Source organism: Oncorhynchus mykiss, chromosome 22 (assembly GCF_057628025.1).
Source record: "Oncorhynchus mykiss isolate SJ-2025 chromosome 22, ASM5762802v1, whole genome shotgun sequence".
NCBI classification, from domain to species: Eukaryota; Metazoa; Chordata; class Actinopteri; order Salmoniformes; family Salmonidae; genus Oncorhynchus; species Oncorhynchus mykiss.
Window position 1 is genome coordinate 32831063 of NC_143043.1, and position 17055 is coordinate 32848117.

General features: G+C 42.4%; 1 protein-coding gene across 4 annotated transcripts in view; it reads left to right on the plus strand.

The window, feature by feature from the left end:
- Positions 1-1841: 1841 nt before the first annotated feature.
- The window catches only part of LOC110501679 (exportin-4), a 56518-nt gene continuing 41304 nt past the window's right edge, over positions 1842-17055 (plus strand). For 2 of the 4 annotated variants that reach the window (XR_016490602.1, XM_090215873.1), the window contains exons 1-6: positions 1855-1944; positions 3052-3157; positions 9151-9292; positions 9405-9543; positions 11797-11913; positions 12401-12553. Coding sequence is in view for 3 of the 4 variants with exons in the window: in XM_090215873.1 (XP_090071999.1) it covers positions 1879-1944; positions 3052-3157; positions 9151-9292; positions 9405-9543; positions 11797-11913; positions 12401-12553 (723 nt within the window). In the remaining variant the exon portion in view is untranslated. Of the gene's footprint in view, positions 1945-3051; positions 3158-9150; positions 9301-9404; positions 9544-11796; positions 11914-12400; positions 12554-17055 lie in introns of all 4 variants that reach the window. The other 2 variants (XM_090215874.1, XM_090215875.1) reach the window with 2 other exon arrangements.

Below are 17055 nucleotides of genomic sequence, written 5' to 3' on the forward strand. Positions count from 1 at the left end.
TCTGCTTTTAATCACAGGCTTCTTTAAACTGCTAAGTGCATGTTAAGCATTTTAATGCTTCCATGAACAAAATATTTCAGAGTGCTGTTTGTACTAGCTGTGGACATAGGGAAACTTGGACTAGTACTGGAGTTCCTGCAGAATCTGACAGGTCCACACACATCAGCAAGATCAAAAGGCCATATGTGCAAAAGAAAAGAGGACAATATTCAGAGTAGGTTGTAGTCAGACCTTAACCCCCATACCTTTAAAGTGAAGAGTTTGGGGTTTTGTAGTAGCCTGGCTGACACGACTCACATGGTACACAGCGAGGGAGAGCTGTGAAGCATTGGCCTGGACAAGAGTCCGTTCTTGGTGCAATATTCACACAAAAGTTGCTTGAGCTTTGTTTGGTTCTCTCTTTTTTCCCCAGGGGGTTTGACCTGTCCTTTGGATTTAAAAATCCAACAGTTGTGTTGGTAGGGGGCGGTGCTCGGGGGCTGTGCGTGGCTGTTCATGTGGGTATTTTAGTGAGAAAGACACATAGGAGAACCAATCTGTTAAAAATCCCCCTTCATTATCCACACTTTGTGCCTACAACATCAAGACTTTGAGTTTGGTGTCAGCCAGGCTAGTTTGTAGGGTTGTTTTGGCCATTGTGGGTTGTTTTCGGTAGGTTTGAGGTAGCTGTTTTGGGTAGCTGTCCATTGTGGGGTAGTTGTGTTGTTTTGGGTGGTAATTGTGGGGTTGTTTTGGGCATTGTGGGTAGTTATGGGTTGTTTTTGGTTGGTTTGAGGTAGCTGTTTTGGGTAGTCGTTCATTGTGGGGTAGTTTGGGTTATTTTGGGGGTAGTTGTGTTGTTTTGGGTATCTAGTGTTGTTTTGGGTGGTTGTTTTGAGCATTGTGGATGTTTGTGGGTTGCTTTGCTTTGGATAATTAGAAGATTGTCCCCTGAGAGTTTGAAATTGTATACAGTGAGCCAAACCAATATCAACATTCTGGCTGTACCCAATATTATTTAGCTCTATTTTCAATGGTACTGATACAAGATCATTTTCATAACATTAATGAATTCAGATGCCATTTAAACTGTTCATTTCCATCAGATGGAGACATAGAATGTGACATGCATTTTTGTCTTACCATAATATGTATTTAGAAAGCAGTATAAGGATGAGGGTGTTCAAATATAGACCTGAACATCTTTTCATTCACTATTCTATTGAAATGCAACAAGACACACAGAGAACACTTAGAAGGTGTTTTGACGTAAATTGTAATTTTTCTCAAGTCTCTCATTTCACTGTGTGGGCTACCTCTCTGAAGGTGTTAAAAAGGTTACATTTCATGAGAGCAACATCACTTTTTTTAATAGGTATAATTTGTGTCCTATGTTACGACAACCATAACATTATGAACAGAATAGGTCCTCTAGGGGTTATGATAAGGTAAAGGTAATAACATAGATCTCTGGTAATATGTCATTTATAACACATATAAATAGGCATAATGGGGGTTTATTTTAGAAGTAAAAATGACCACCTTTATCAATATTGTTTAAAAAAACTTTCCAGAAAGTCCCACTTCAGTGCAAATCTTTCAATAAGCCATTTTGACAAAAGGATTCAAATGATTTTCTGACTTTTTTGGTGCGCTCTCCTGGTGGTAGGAATCATCTATAAACGTTAAGGTATCACAACATATGACGTTTGCAAGCGTCTTGGCTTGTAAAAATTAAGACCTTATGTTCAATATTTTATTGCTATGTTTTTTTATTACATATCCTCCATAGAGCGACGCCCTGTCCTGAAACTCCCTGCAAAAAGTCTCCACTATCAAATTGGCCAGAGTACCCCTAATCCCATAATTCAGCGCATGGCGCGTCATTGAAGAGAGACAATGATGGCGGCGGTTGGTGCACCAGAAGTGATTTCACAGCTGGAAAGCGCTGCCAAAGTTTTAATGGTGAGAAATATAATATTTTTTTTGTTAAAGTTTTTTGGTATGTGTTTAGTTCTTGGTTTTATTGAGGGTTATGTGACTGCGAGCGATCTATCGGGCACAGTTATTTATCGGAAAGGATACTGATGCGTGGCGCAGTGTTGTCTCCATCCTGCAAAAATCTAGCATAGCCATCATCCCCAAAAGCCGCTAGCTATGTGTGACAGTGTCTGTTGTGACGATGTTTCCTAAACACTTCACTAGTAGAACACTCATGTTTACAGGGAACCACACACTTGTTTAGCTAGTTAGTTTGATTCAATACTCAAGTTGTATTTCTTCAACGCTAGACAGTTCGGTGAACATCCCGATTGCAGCCCGCGTCGTTAGACACGCTGTTGATTCACCATGTTCCACCTAACGTTAGCTAGCTAGCTATTGACTTTATCGTCTATTTGTCACCAACGTTATGCAACAGTCAAGGAGGACACTGTCTCAATTCCCTGAATATATCACAAAGCACAGCTTTTAGTAAAGGAAAAGTGATATATTGGAAACAATTAGCTTAACCATCGGGAAGGGTTGGCTTGCTAGTACAGTAGTTGGCTAAAAGTTATCGATCACACACTTGATTAAGCACCATGCTTGGTGATTGAAGTACTCTTGGGAGCTCGTGCCAGTTACTTCGAATAACCTTCTTAATGTTTGAGTTTATTCTATCCATGCTATTGTTTTAGCCACATAATGATGTAACTGTGTTGAATAAGAGGTTAGCTAGTTAACAGATTCTGGTCCAATAGTTTCTAAACGTGTATGTTCAGGGGAAGGGGTGGGCATGGGAAGGAAGCCCCTGTCGTGCCTGTGGTCAGGAGAGATAAAAATGGTATTTCTCGCCTCATTCCTGGCCACCGTGACGTGAGTCAGATCTTATTTTACTGCAATTAGACCTGGATTGGGATTTTTCTGCCGAGCCCCATTCTGGCCACACTCCTTGGTTTACCGCGTATGTGTGTGTTTAGTTGTGTATATTTTGGGGGTCTTTTAAGGTGTGTGTGTGTGTGTGTGTGTGTGTGACTTTACGTAGTTGAGATATGGTGTAATTGACTGTACACAAATGGTATGTGTGTTTAGGCACCGCCGTCCATGGTCAATACAGAACAGAGGCAGCACGCAGAACACATATTCCTCTCCTTCCGGAAGTCTAAATCACCCTTCGCTGTCTGCAAGCACATATTAGGTAAGTGTCCCTCTAACAAAAAAGCTTCAAAACACTTTTCAATAATGTTTGTTTGTGTGTGTTAGGCCTAAATCAAATCAAATGTTATTGGTCACATACACATGGTTAGCAGATGTTAATGCGAGTGTAGCGAAATGCTTGTGCTTCTAGTTCGAACAGTGCAGTAATATCTAACAAGTAATCTAACAAATTCATAACAACTACCTAATACACACAAATGTGAAGGGATGGAATAAGAATATGTACATATAAAGATGAGCGATGGACAAGCGGCATAGGCAAGATGCAATAGATGGTATAAAATACAGTATATACATATGAGATGAGTAATGTAAGATATGTAAACATTATTAAAGTGGCATTTTTTTAAGTGACTAGTGATCCATTTATTAAAGTGGCTTATGATTTGATCTATATGTAGGAAGCAGCCTCTCTGTGTTAGTGATGGCTGTTTAACAGTCTGAAGGCCTTGAGATAGAATCTGTTTTTCAGTCTCTCGGTCCCAGCTTTGATGCACCTGTACTGACCTGGATGGCAGCTGGGTGAACAGGCATTGGCTCGGGAGGTTGTTGTCCTTGATGATCTTTTTGGCCTTCCTGTGACATCGGGTGCTGTAGGTCTCCTGGAGGGCAGGTAGTTTGCCCCTGGTGATGCGTTGTGCAGACCGCACCACCCTCTGGAGAGCCTTGCGGTTGACAGCCAACTTTGCAACTTCGAAAAGCACATTTGCGAAACAAGCACAATCGTTGCACGAATGTACCTTCAATAAACATCAATGCCTTTCTTAAAATCAATACACAGAAGTATATATTTTTAAACCTGCATATTTAGTTAAAATAAATTCATGTTAGCAGGCAATATTAACTATGGAAATTGTGTCACTTCTCTTGCATTCATTGCACGCAGAGTCAGGGTATATGCAACAGTTTGGGCTGTCTGGCTCAACTAATTTGCCAGAATTGTACCTAATTATGACATAACATTGAAGGTTGTGCAATGTAACTGGAATATTTAGATTTATGGATGCCACCCCTTAGGTATAATACGGAACGGTTCCGTATTTCACTGAAAGAATAAACGTTTTGTTTTTGAAATTATTGTTGCCCATATTAATGACCTAAGGCTCGTATTTCTGTGTGCTATTATGTTATAATTAAGTCTATGATTTGATAGAGCAGTCTGACTGAGCGGTGGTAGGCAGCAGCAGGCTCGTAAGCATTCATTCAAACAGCACTTTACTGCGCTTGCCAGCAGATCTTTGCTTTAAGCATTGCACTGTATATGACTTCAAGCCTATCAACTCCCGAGATTAGGCTGGCAATACTAAAGTACCTATTAGAACATCCAATAGTCAAAGGTATATTAAATACAAATGGTATAGAGAGAAATAGCCCTATAATAACTACAACCTAAAACTTCTTACCTGGGACTATTGAAGGCTCATGTTGAAAGGAACCACCAGGTTTTCATATGTTCTCATGTTCTGAGCAAAGAACTTAAACGTTAGCTGTTTTACATGGCACGTTTCCACTTTTACTTTCTTCTCTAACACTTTGTTTTTGCATTATTTAAACCAAATTGAACATGTTTCATTATTTATTTGAGACTAAAATTATTTTATTGATGTATTATATTAAAATATAAGTGTTCATTGTTCATTCAGTATTGTTGTAATTGTCATTATTATATATATATATATATATATATATATATATATATATATAGTGGGGCAAAAAAGTATTTAGTCAGCCACCAATTGTGCTAGTTCTCCCACTTAAAAAGATGAGAGAGGCCTGTAATTTTCATCATAGTTACACTTCAACTATGACAGACAAAATGAGAGAAAAAAATCCAGAAAATCACATTGTAGGATTTTTAATTCATTCATTTGCAAATTATGTTGGAAAATAAGTATTTGGTCAATAACAAAAGTTTATCTCAATACTTTGTTATATACCCTTTGTTGTTAATGACAGAGGTCAAATGTTTTCTGTAAGACTTCACAAGGTTTTCACACACTATTGCTGGTATTTTGGCCCATTCCTCCATGCAGATCTCCTCTAGAGCAGTGATGTTTTGGGGCTGTTGCTGGGCAACACGGACTTTCAACTCCCTCCAAAGATTTTCTATGGGATTGAGATCTGGAGACTGGCTAGGCCACTCCAGGACCGTGAAATGCTTCTTACAAAGCCACTCCTTCGTTGCCCGGGCGGTGTGTTTGGGATCATTGTTATGCTGAAAGACCCAGCCACGTTTCATCTTCAATGCCCTTGCTGATGGAAGGAGGTTTTCACTCAAAATCTCACGATACATGGCCCCATTCATTCTTTCCTTTACATGGATCAGTCGTCCTGGTCCCTTTGTAGAAAAACAGCCCCAAAGCATGTTGTTTCCACCCCCATGCTTCACAGTAGGTATGGTGTTCTTTGGATGCAACTCAGCATTCTTTGTCCTCCAAACACGACGAGTTGAGTTATTACCAAAAAGTTATATTTTGGTTTCATCTGACCATATGACATTCTCCCAATCTTCTTCTGGATCATCCAAATGCTCTCTAGAAAACTTCAAACGGGCCTGGACATGTACTGGCTTAAGCAGAGGGACACGTCTGGCACTGCAGCTTTGAGTCCCTGGCGGTGTAGTGTGTTACTGATGGTAGGCTTTGTTACTTTGGTCCCAGCTCTCTGCAGGTCATTCACTAGGTCCCCCCGTGTAGTTCTGGGACTTTTGCTCACCGTTCTTGTGATCATTTTGACCCCACGAGGTGAGATCTTGCGTGGAGCCCCAGATCGAGGGAGATTATTATATGTCTTCCATTTCCTAATAATTGCTCCCACAGTTGATTTCTTCAAACCAAGCTGCTTACCTATTGCAGATTCAGTCTTCCCAGCCTGGTGCAGGTCTACAATTTTGTTTCTGGTGTCCTTTGACAGCTCTTTGGTCTTGGCCATAGTGGAGTTTGGAGTGTGACTGTTTGAGGTTGTGGACAGGTGTCTTTTATACTGATAACAAGTTCAAACAGGTGCCATTAATACAGGTAATGAGTGGAGGACAGAGGAGCCTCTTAAAGAAGAAGTTACAGGTCTGTGAGAGCCAGAAATCTTGCTTGATTGTAGGTGACCAAATACTTATTTTCCACCATCATTTGCAAATAAATTCATTAAAAATCCTACAATGTGATTTTCTGGATTTTTTTTCTCATTTTGTCTGTCATAGTTGAAGTGTACCTATGATGAAAATTACAGGCCTCTCTCGTCTTTTTAAGTGGGAGAACTTGCACAATTGGTGGCTGACTAAATACTTTTTTGCCCCACTGTATATACACTGCTCAAAAAATAGAGGGAACACTAAAATAACACATCCTAGTTCTGAATGAATGAAATATTCTTATTAAATACTTTTTTCTTTACATAGTTGAATGTGCTGACAACATAATCACACAAAAATGATCAATGGAAATCAAATGTATCAACCCAGGAAGTTCTGGATTTGGAGTCACACTCAAAATTAGAGTGGAAAACCACACTACAGGCTGATCTAACTTTGATGTAATATCCTTAAAACAAGTCAAAATTAGGCTCAGTAGTGTGTGTGGCCTCCACGTGCCTGTATGACCTCCCTACAACGCCTGGGCATGCTCCTGATGAGGTGGCGGATGGTCTCCTGAGGTATCTCCTCCCAGACCTGGACTAAAGCATCCGCCAACTCCTGGACAGTCTGTGGTGCAGTCTGTGGAACGGGCGGGCCAGTCCATAGCATCAATGCCTTCCTCTTGCAGGAACTGCTGACACACTCCAGCCACGTGAGGTCTAGCATTGTCTTGCATTAGGAGGAACCCAGGGCCAACCACACCAGCATATGGTCTCACAAGGGGTCTGAGGATCTCATCTCGGTACCTAATGGCAGTCAGGCTACCTCTGGCAAGCACATGGAGGGCTGTGCGGCCCCCCAAAGAAATGCCACCCCGCACTATGACTGACCCACCGCCAAACCGGTCATGCTGGAGGATGTTGCAGGCAGCAGAACGTTCTCCACGGCGTCTCCAGACTCTGTCACGTCTGTCACATGTGCTCAGTGTGAACCTGCTTTCATCTGTGAAGAACACAGGGCGCCAGTGGCGAATTTGCCAATCTTGGTGTTCTCTGGCAAATGCCAAACGTCCTGCACGTGTTGGGCTGTAAGCACAACCCCCACCTGTGGACGTCGGGCCCTCATACCACCGTCATGGAGTCTGTTTCTGACCGTTTGAGCAGACACATGCACATTTGTGGCCTGCTGGAGGTCATTTTGCAGGGCTCTGGCAGTGCTCCTCCTGCTCTTCCTTGCACAAAGGCGGAGGTAGCGGTCCTGCTGCTGGGTTGTTGCCCTCCTACGGCCTCCTCCACGTCTCCTGATGTACTGGCCTGTCTCCTGGTAGCGCCTCCATGCTCTGGACACCGCTGACAGACACAGCAAACCTTCTTGCCACAGCTCGCATTGATGTGCCATCCTGGATGAGCTGCACTACCTGAGCCACTTGTGTGGGTTGTAGACTCCGTCTCATGCTACCACTAGAGTGAAAGCACCGCCAGCATTCAAAAGTGACCAAAACATCAGCCAGGAAGCATAGGAACTGAGAAGTGGTCTGTGGTCCCCACCTGCAGAACCACTCCTTTATTGGGGGTGTCTTTCTAATTGCCTATAATTTCCACCTGTTGTCTATTCCATTTGCACAACAGCATGTGAAATTTATTGTCAATCAGTGTTGCTTCCTAAGTGGACAGTTTGATTTCACAGAAGTGTGATTGACTTGGAGTTACATTGTGTTGTTTAAGTGTTCCCTTTATTTTTTTGAGCATATATATATATATATATATATATATATATATATATATATATATATATATATATATCGTCTGATTAATCGGTATCGGCTTTTTTTGGTCCTCCAATAATCAGTATCGGCGTTGAAAAATCATAATCGGTCGACCTCTACTTTCAATTGTGCATCTGTAAAAGTTTGTGTGGGTGATATAGGATACTGTATGTGTGCAGGTGTGCCCACAACAGTGTTTCCTTTAGCCAGCATTTGGCCGATTTAAAAAAAAATAAAAATAAAAAATAAAAACTGAGAGGAAAGCTGATTTAATTCAAATTGGCGCCAACCAATTGTCTGGGAGAAGAAATAAAAAAATCCCATTGTGAAATAATGCGTTTTAGCCTATTAATTGATTGAAATACACTATATATACGCAAAAGTATGTGGAAACACATTAGTGGATGCGGATATTTCAGCCAAAATATAAAATTGAGCACACTGCCATGCGATCTCCATAGGAAAACATTGGCAGTAGAATGGCCTTACTGAAGAGCTCAGTGACTTTCAATGTGCCATTGTCATAGGATGCCACCTTTCCAACAAGTCAGTTTGTAAAATGTATGCACAATAAGTGCTGTTATTGTGAGGTGGAAATATCTAGGAGTAACAACGTCTCAGCCGCAAAGTGGTAGGCCACACAACCTCACAAAACAGGACACCAAGTGCTGAAGAGCGTAGCAAGTAAAAACTGTCTGTCCTCGTTTGCAACATTCACTACTGAGTTTCAAACGGCCTCTGGAAGCAACGTCAGCACAATAACTGTTTGTCGGGAGCTTCCTGAAATGGGTTTCCATAATCGTAAACAGCCGCACATCAAGCCTAAGATCGCCATGTGCAATGAATGCTAAGCGTCGACTGGACTGGAGTGGTGTGAAGCTCTCCGCCGATGTACTCTGGAGCAGTGGAAATGCGTTCTCTGGAGTGATGAACCACACTTCACCATCTGGCAAGTCCGACAGACAAATCTGAGTGTGGTGGATGACAGGAGAACGCTACCTACCCCAAAGCATAGTGCCAACTGGAAAGTTTGGTGGAGGAAGAATAATGTTCTGGGTTTGGGCTAGGCCCCTGAGTTCCAGTGAAGGGAAATCTTAACGCTACTCTGTGATTAATGTGCATCTGTCACCCTCCACAGAGACCAGTAAGGTGGACTATGTGCTGTTCCAGGCAGCCACGGCCGTCATGGAGGCGGTGGTACGGGAGTGGATCCTGCTGGAGAAGGCCAGCATCGAGTCGCTCCGGACATTCCTCCTCACCTACGTTTTACAGAGACCCAAGTAGGCGTGTGTGTAGCGGCAGCATGAATTAGATTCTCAAGGATCTATCAATCTCACTTCATGCAGGCCTCTAATGCAGTTTAAAAATAAGTCTCTCCTCTCTCCCCCCCAGTCTACAGAAGTATGTCCGGGAGCAGATCCTGCTGGCTGTAGCGGTCATAGTGAAGAGAGGCTCTTTGGACAAGTCCATTAACTGTAAAGGTATCTTCCACGAAGTCAGCCAGCTTATCAGCAGCGGCAACCCCACAGTGGTAAGAAACACCAGTCTAATTCTTACAATTATCACAGACACGAGACACATGTATAAGGCAGTGTTTACACAGGCAGCCCAATTCTTATATTTTTCTCACTAAATGTTATTTTAACCAATTACATCCTATCTTTTCATGTAATATATTTTTCAGAGCTGATCTTATTGGTCAAAAGAATTGGGCTTCCTGGGTAAACGCAGCCTACTTGACTCCGCAGCCCAATTCTGATCTTTTTTCAGAATTTTTCACTCACAGAATTTTTCACTCTGAATTTTTCACTCTGAAAAAGATCTGTTGTGATTGGGCAAATGATCAATTCATGGAAAAAACATCAGAATGTCATAATTATCAAAGATGTGAAAGGAGTACACTCGTTAGTGATATGGGAAAAGAGCTCCACAAGTCCACTCCTTCAAATCCCACAGTGATAGATGTTCACTCTGCTTCTGGCTTTAAAACCAGTTAAATGTAATTGAAAATTTATGTAATCTACATTATCCCCAAAAGTAATTATTTATCACGAGAGGGCCATAAACAATAACTAGTAATGCTGCATACTCCAAAATGTTTTTAAAATATCACCTTTCTGGTAAAAATATATATAGTGGTATATATTGCTGAGGAGTAGTCACTTTTGAGGACACAAGCTCAAGTACACAGTACAAATATTTTATGATGTACAGTGCCTTCGAAAAGCATTTACACCTTGACCTTTTCCACATTTTGCTACGTTACAGCCTTATTCTACAGTTGATTCCGTTGTTTTTTTTTGCTCATCAATCTACACACAATGCCCCATAATGACAAAGCAAAAACAGGTTTTTAGATTTTTTTTGCAAATGTAATTAAAAATAAAACACCTGAAATAATACATTTACATAAGTATTCAGACTATTTTCTCAGTACTTTGTTGAAGCGCCTTTGGCAGCGATTACAGCAATGAGTATTCTTGGTTATGACGCTGCAAGCTTGGCACACCTGTATTTGGGGAGTTTCTCCCATTCTTCCCTACAGATCCTCTCAAGCTCTGTTAGGTTGGATGGGGAGCGTCACTGCCCAGCTATGGCTTGGTTTTTGCTCTGACATGCACTGTCAACTGTGGGACCTTATATATAGACAGGTATGTGCATTTTCAAATCATGTCCAATCAATTGAATTGACCACAGGTGGACTCCAAGTTGTAGAAACATCTCAAGGATGATCAATGGAAATAGGATGCACCTGAGCTCAATTTCAAGTCTCATAGCAAAGGGTTTGAATACTTATGTAAATAATGTTATTTTTAATTTATTTTGAATGTCTTAAAACCTTTTTTCACTTTGTCATAATGGGTTATTGTGTGTAGATTGAGGATTTTATTTTATCCTTTTAGAATGAGGCTGTAACTTAACAAAATGTGGGAAAAGTCAAGGGGTCTGAGTACTTTCCAAACTGTATTTACTATTCAACACAGCTGTATGAATAAGGCTTGAAATTAATTATATGCTTTCTAAAAATACTATAATCAAATTATAAAACGACTAACTATAAGATTTCACCTTCCTTATAACTGTAAAATACATATTTGTATGTTTAGTGTTAAAATGCACATTTTCTTAAGGTCTTTCTTGATCAAAATGTCTGCCCCCATTTCTGTGAATGTCTCACAGAACTCTAGCGTGTCTTCCTGAACTTGTTAGGAACTAGCCTTTCATTTTATAATAATCTTGCCCATTTATGACAGTGTTTTTGTTTAAAATCTATGAATGATTTATAGCTAGTAATCTAAAATATCTCTGAATGTGCCACAGTGACGAATCCACTCCTGCTGCATTATGATGTAAGGATTCCAGGCATATGTTAGGGGCTGTGACGTAGGATTCAGCCAGGAGTTGGACAGTCGGAAGAGCGAATGAAATGGTAGGAGGGACATCCCAGCTTAAAGTGATGTCAGAGTTATAAGCTAAAATGTTGGTCGGAGCCGGTACCAGAACCACGCAGGTCCCCAAAACAGAGGAGTTAAATGCCCATGCGGTACCCACCGTTCCTTTGAGATTTCTGGCCTCACCAACCTGATGAGCTCTTCCAGTAGTATAACTGTCTCCACTAGATGGCAGTCATTCTTCCGGAGGCCAGGGAGGTTTTCATGGCTTGGGTCTATTTAGATCTGTCCTCTTTAGTAAGCCGGCTGCTGTCCTCTGTCAGCTACCCTCAATGTGACAAATGACGTCAGATGGTGTGTGTGACCTCAGACCTGTTTGTGTGCCCCTGCAGCAGACACTGGCCTGCTCCATCCTGACGGCCCTCATCAGTGAGTTCTCCAGCTCCAGTAAGACCAGTAATATCGGCCTCAACATGGAGTTCCACGGCAGCTGCAAACGCATCTTTCAGGTCAGACTTCCGTTCCTCCTGCTCCTTTTTCCTCCCGTTCCTTTTTCCTCCTGCTCCTTTTTCCTCCTGCTCCTTTTTCCTCTCGCTCCTTTTTCCTCTCGCTCCTTTTTCCTCCTGCTCCTTTTTCCTCCTGCTCCTTTTTCCTCCCGCTCCTTTTTCCTCCCGCTCCTTTTTCCTCCCGCTCCTTTTTCCTCCCGCTCCTTTTTCCTCCCGCTCCTCTTTCCTCCCGCTCCTCTTTCCTCCCGCTCCTCTTTCCTCCCGCTCCTCTTTCCTCCCGCTCCTTTTTTCTCCCGCTCCTTTTCCCCCCCGCTCCTCTTTCCTCCCGCTCCTTTTTCCTCCCGCTCCTTTTTCCTCCCGCTCCTTTTTCCTCCTTTCTCCTCTGTTCATCTAACTGAATGCTATGCTCTCTCTGGCTTGGTAGTAGTGTGTGTTTTGTGTTGACACCTTTTGTGCGTGTATTTTTGTTCTGATGTGTGTTCACTTTCAGGAGGACAACCTGCGTCAGATTTTCGTATTGACCATGGAGGTGCTGCAGGAGTTCAGTCGCAGAGAGAACCTCAACGCTCAGATGTCCTCTGTGTTCCAGAGATACCTGGCCCTGGCCAATCAGGTTCTTAGCTGGAACTTCCTGCCGCCCAATCATATCCTTTCTTGCGTCTGCAGTATTTCCCCATTGGTGGGTTAGGACCCACTGGTGGGTAGCAGTTTATTCTCTTTGGGTCATGGAAGAATTGTATTAAATATTGTTTTTGAAAATGCAGTGCATTCCGAAAGTATTCAGACCTCTTAACTATTTCCCTATTTTCTTACGTTACAGCCTTTTTCTAAAATGGATACAATTGTTTTTTTCCTCATCAATCTACACACAATACCCCATAATGAAAAATCAAAAACAGATTGTTTGACATTTTTGCAAATGTATATAAAAAATGAAATCACATTTACTTAAGTATTCAGACCCTTTACTCAGTACTTTGTTGAAGCACCTTTGGTAGCGATTACAGCCCCAAGTCTTCTTGGATATGATGCTACAAGCTTGGCACACTTGTATTTGGTGAGTTTCTCCCATTCTTCTCTGCAGATCCTCTCAAGCTCTGTCAGGTTGGATGGGGAGCGTCGCTGCACAGATATTTTTAGGTCTGCAGGGATGTTCGATCAGGTTCAAGTCTGGGCTCTGGCTGGGCCACTCAAGGACATTCAGAGACTTGTCCCGAACGCATTCCGACGTTGTCTTGACTGTGTGCTTAGGGTCATTGTCCTGTTGGAAGGTGAACCTTCACCCCAGCCTGAGGTCCTGAGTGCTCTGGAGCAGGTTTTCATCAAGGATCTCTGACTTTGCTCCATTCATATTTGCCTCGATCCTGACTAGTGTCTCAGTCCCTGCCGCTGAAAAACATCCCCATAGCATGATGATGCCACCACCATGCTCCACCATAGAGATGGTGCCAGGTTTTCTCCAGATGTGACACTTGGCATTCAGGCCAAAGAGTTTAATCTTGGTTTCATCAGACCAGAGAATCATGTTTCTCATAGTCAGATTCCTTTGTGTGCCTTTTGGCAAACTCCAAACAGACTGTCATGTTCCTTTACTGAGGAGTTGCTTCCGTCTGGCCACTCTACCATAAAGGCCTGATTGGTGGAGTGCTGCAGAGATGGTTGTTCTTCTGTAAGGTTCTCCCATCTCCACAGTAGAACTCTGGAGCTCTGTCAGTGACCATTGGATTCTTGGTCACCTCCCTGACCAAGGCCTTCTCCCATAATTGCTCAGTTTGGCCGGGGTGGGCAGCTCTGGAAACTCCAAGACTTCCTAAACTTCCATTTAAGAATGATGGAGGCCACAATGTTCTTGGGAACCTTCAATGCTGCAGAAATGTTTTGGTACCCTTCCCCAGATCTGTGCCTTGACACAATGCTATCTGAGCTCTATGGCCAACTCCTTGAACCTCATGGCTTGGTTTTTGCTCTGACATGCACTGTCAACTGTAGTTCCTTATATAGACTGGTGTGTGCCTTGTCTAAACCTGTTTTCGCTTTATGGGGTATTGTGTGTAGATTGAGGGAATGTTTTTTTATTTAATCCATTTTAGAATAAGGCTGTAACATAACAAAATTTAGAATAAGTCAAGGGGTCTGAATACTTTCCGAATGCACTGTAATTTTAGGGATGGTAAAACATTTTCCGCGTGGTCTTAAATGACTAAAAGCAGATATAAAGTATTTAGAAAAGATAATGGCGCCCCATGGAAAATGTGTAGAATTGCAGAAACTAGCTTTAAAACGGTAAAATATTGTCTCTGCGGCTGAAAGGGGGGCCTTTAAAACCGCACCATTGGCCACCCTAACTTTACCACCACTGCTGAAAAATCCTAGAGGAAACACTGTAGACTGGTTTGATCATAAACCTTGGTCTTGTATGTTAGGTGCGTCATATGAAAATGTGGCTGTCTTGGGTACAGTGCAAAAGGTTTGGGGTGTGGCATATGGTCGTACCACTTATGTTTTCATTTGTTACTCTCATTTGGCTGCGTTTGTGTGGGTGCGCACACGTGTGTCATTGGCCTGTTGAGCTCATTGGAGCGTTAATCCTACTCAGACTAGCAGCCTCTCTCTCCCGCCTCTGTGTTTAAAGGGATCTGAGGTGGCGTCGCTGCAAACCAGGGTTATGTATCACTTTCAAAGAGGCCCTGTGTGTCTGTGCCCATACCAGATAGCAGCCTGATAACCAGGCCTCTTTAATGGGGGACAGGCGAGGGGGTGGATTGCCGCCAGCCTCTTTAAACCCCACAGCTTGTTGAGTGTCCGTCTGGAATGCCAGACATGGTCCTGTGTGTGTATGTGTGTTAGGGTTTCCGTTAGGAAAATATGTCTCTGTACAACGTGACCGGGAAGATTTTAATTTACCAGACATTTGAGAAATTTACAAGACATTTATCATTATATTCTTAACTGGGCAAGTCAGTAAAGAACAAATTATTTTCTACAATGATGGCCAATTGTGCCGCCCTATGGGACTCCCAATGCCGGATGTCAAACAGCCTGGATTCGAACCAGAGACCTGCTTTATGGGGTATTGTGATGCCTCTTGCAATGAGATGCAGTGCCTTAGGCCGCTGCGCCACTCGGGAGCCCATATGCATTCATATCCGTATCCGTGAGTAGAAAGAGAGTGAGAAAGAAACCTCCGACCTGGCGCAGCTAGCGCCATCAATAAACGAGGGATATTGGCCAAATGAGCTAAATGTATGTGTCCTCAAAACAGCCATATAACAAATTACATAAACACTATTCCTTGTGTTTCGATATGTAGTATTTGCTCAAGGGCACATTGACATATTATTCACCTAGTCATTTCAGGGATTCAAACCAACAATCTTTCAGTTACTGGCCCAACGCTCTTAACCTGTAGACTACCTGCCAGCCAGTAGCATATGTAAAACTTTTTATAACCAATAGTTTTTTACTTTCCTAAAACAATAATTGTCCACCTCACATTCTTCCTTACCTCAAGTTCAACTGTCAGTAGCTAAAGCTTAATAATAGCTACACCACATCAAAGGTTTCTAAACTTTGTTAGGGTAATATCAAAAGTAAATCAAGCCTTTGTTTATAGGGAAATACGAGCAGGCTATTACACTCAACAAAAATATAAACGCAAAATGTAAAGTGTTGGTCCCATGCATCATGAGCTGAAATAGAAGATCCCAGAAATTATCCATATGCACAAAAAGCTTATTTCTCTCACATTTTGTGCACTACTTTGTGTACAACCCTGTTGGTGAGCATTTATAATTTTCCAAGATAATTCATCCACCTGACAGGTGTGGCATATCAAGAAACTGATTAAATGTCATTATGACTACACAGGTGTACCTTGTGCTGGGGACAATAGAAGGCTACTCTAAAATGTGCAGTCTTGTCAGACAACACAATGCCACAGATGTGTCAAGTTTTGAGGGAGTGTGCAATTGTCATGCTGACTGCAGGTATGTCCACCAGAGCTGTTGCCAGAGAATTGAATGTCATTTCTCTACTATAACCCATTGGAGGTCAATGTCATTTTAGAGAATTTGGCAGTACGTCCAACCGGCCTTACAACCGCAGACCATGTGTAACCACGCCAGCCCAGGACCTCCACATCTGGCTTTTTCACCTGTGGGATTGTCTAAGAATAGCCACCTGGACAGCTAATGAAACTGTGGGTTTGCACAACCAAAGAATTTCTGGACAAACTGTCAGAAGCCGTCTCAGGGAAGCACATCTGCGTGCTCGTTGTCCTCACCAGGGTTTTGACCTGACTGCAGTTCGGCGTCGTAACCAACTTCAGTGGGCAAATGCTCCCCTTTTATGGCACCGGCACGCTGTAAAAGTGTGCTCTTGGCAGATGAGTTTTGGTTTCAACGGTACCTGGCAGATGGCACTAAGCGTGTATGGCGTCGTGTGGGCGAGCAATTTCCTTATGTCAAGATTGTGAACAGAGTTCCCCGTGGTGGTAGGGTTATGGTATGTGCAGGCATAAGCTACGGACAATGAACACAATTGCATTTTATCAATGGCAGTTTGAATGCACAGAGATAATGTGATGAGATCCTGAGAGCCATCGTCGTGCCATTCATCCGAAGTTCATGTCGCAAGGATCTGTACACAATACCTGGAAGCTGAACTCACCAGCCATGTCACCCATTGAACATGTTTGGGATGCTCTGGATCGATGTGTACGACAGCGTATTCCAGTTCCCGCCAATATCCAGCAACTTCGCTCAGCCATTGAAGAAGAGTGGGACAAATTTCCACAGGCCACAATCAACAGCCTGTGAAGGAGATGTGTCGCGCTGCATGAGGCAAATGGTGGTCACCTTTTTTTTAAGGTATCTGTGACTAACAGATGCATATCTGTATTCCCGGTCATGTGAAATCCATAGATTAGGGCCTAATGAATTCATTTCAATTGACTGATTTCCTTATATGAACATTAACTCTGTAAAATCTTTGAAAAGTTTTGAATAGTCTATATTGCAGCAATTACCAACAAAGACTACTACCTAACATACCCAACAAATGATAGCAATAGGCTAATGATATTTATTTTAAGGCAGGCCTGCTTATAACCCATCTTAAACCTAATACAGAGCAGACAATTATTAG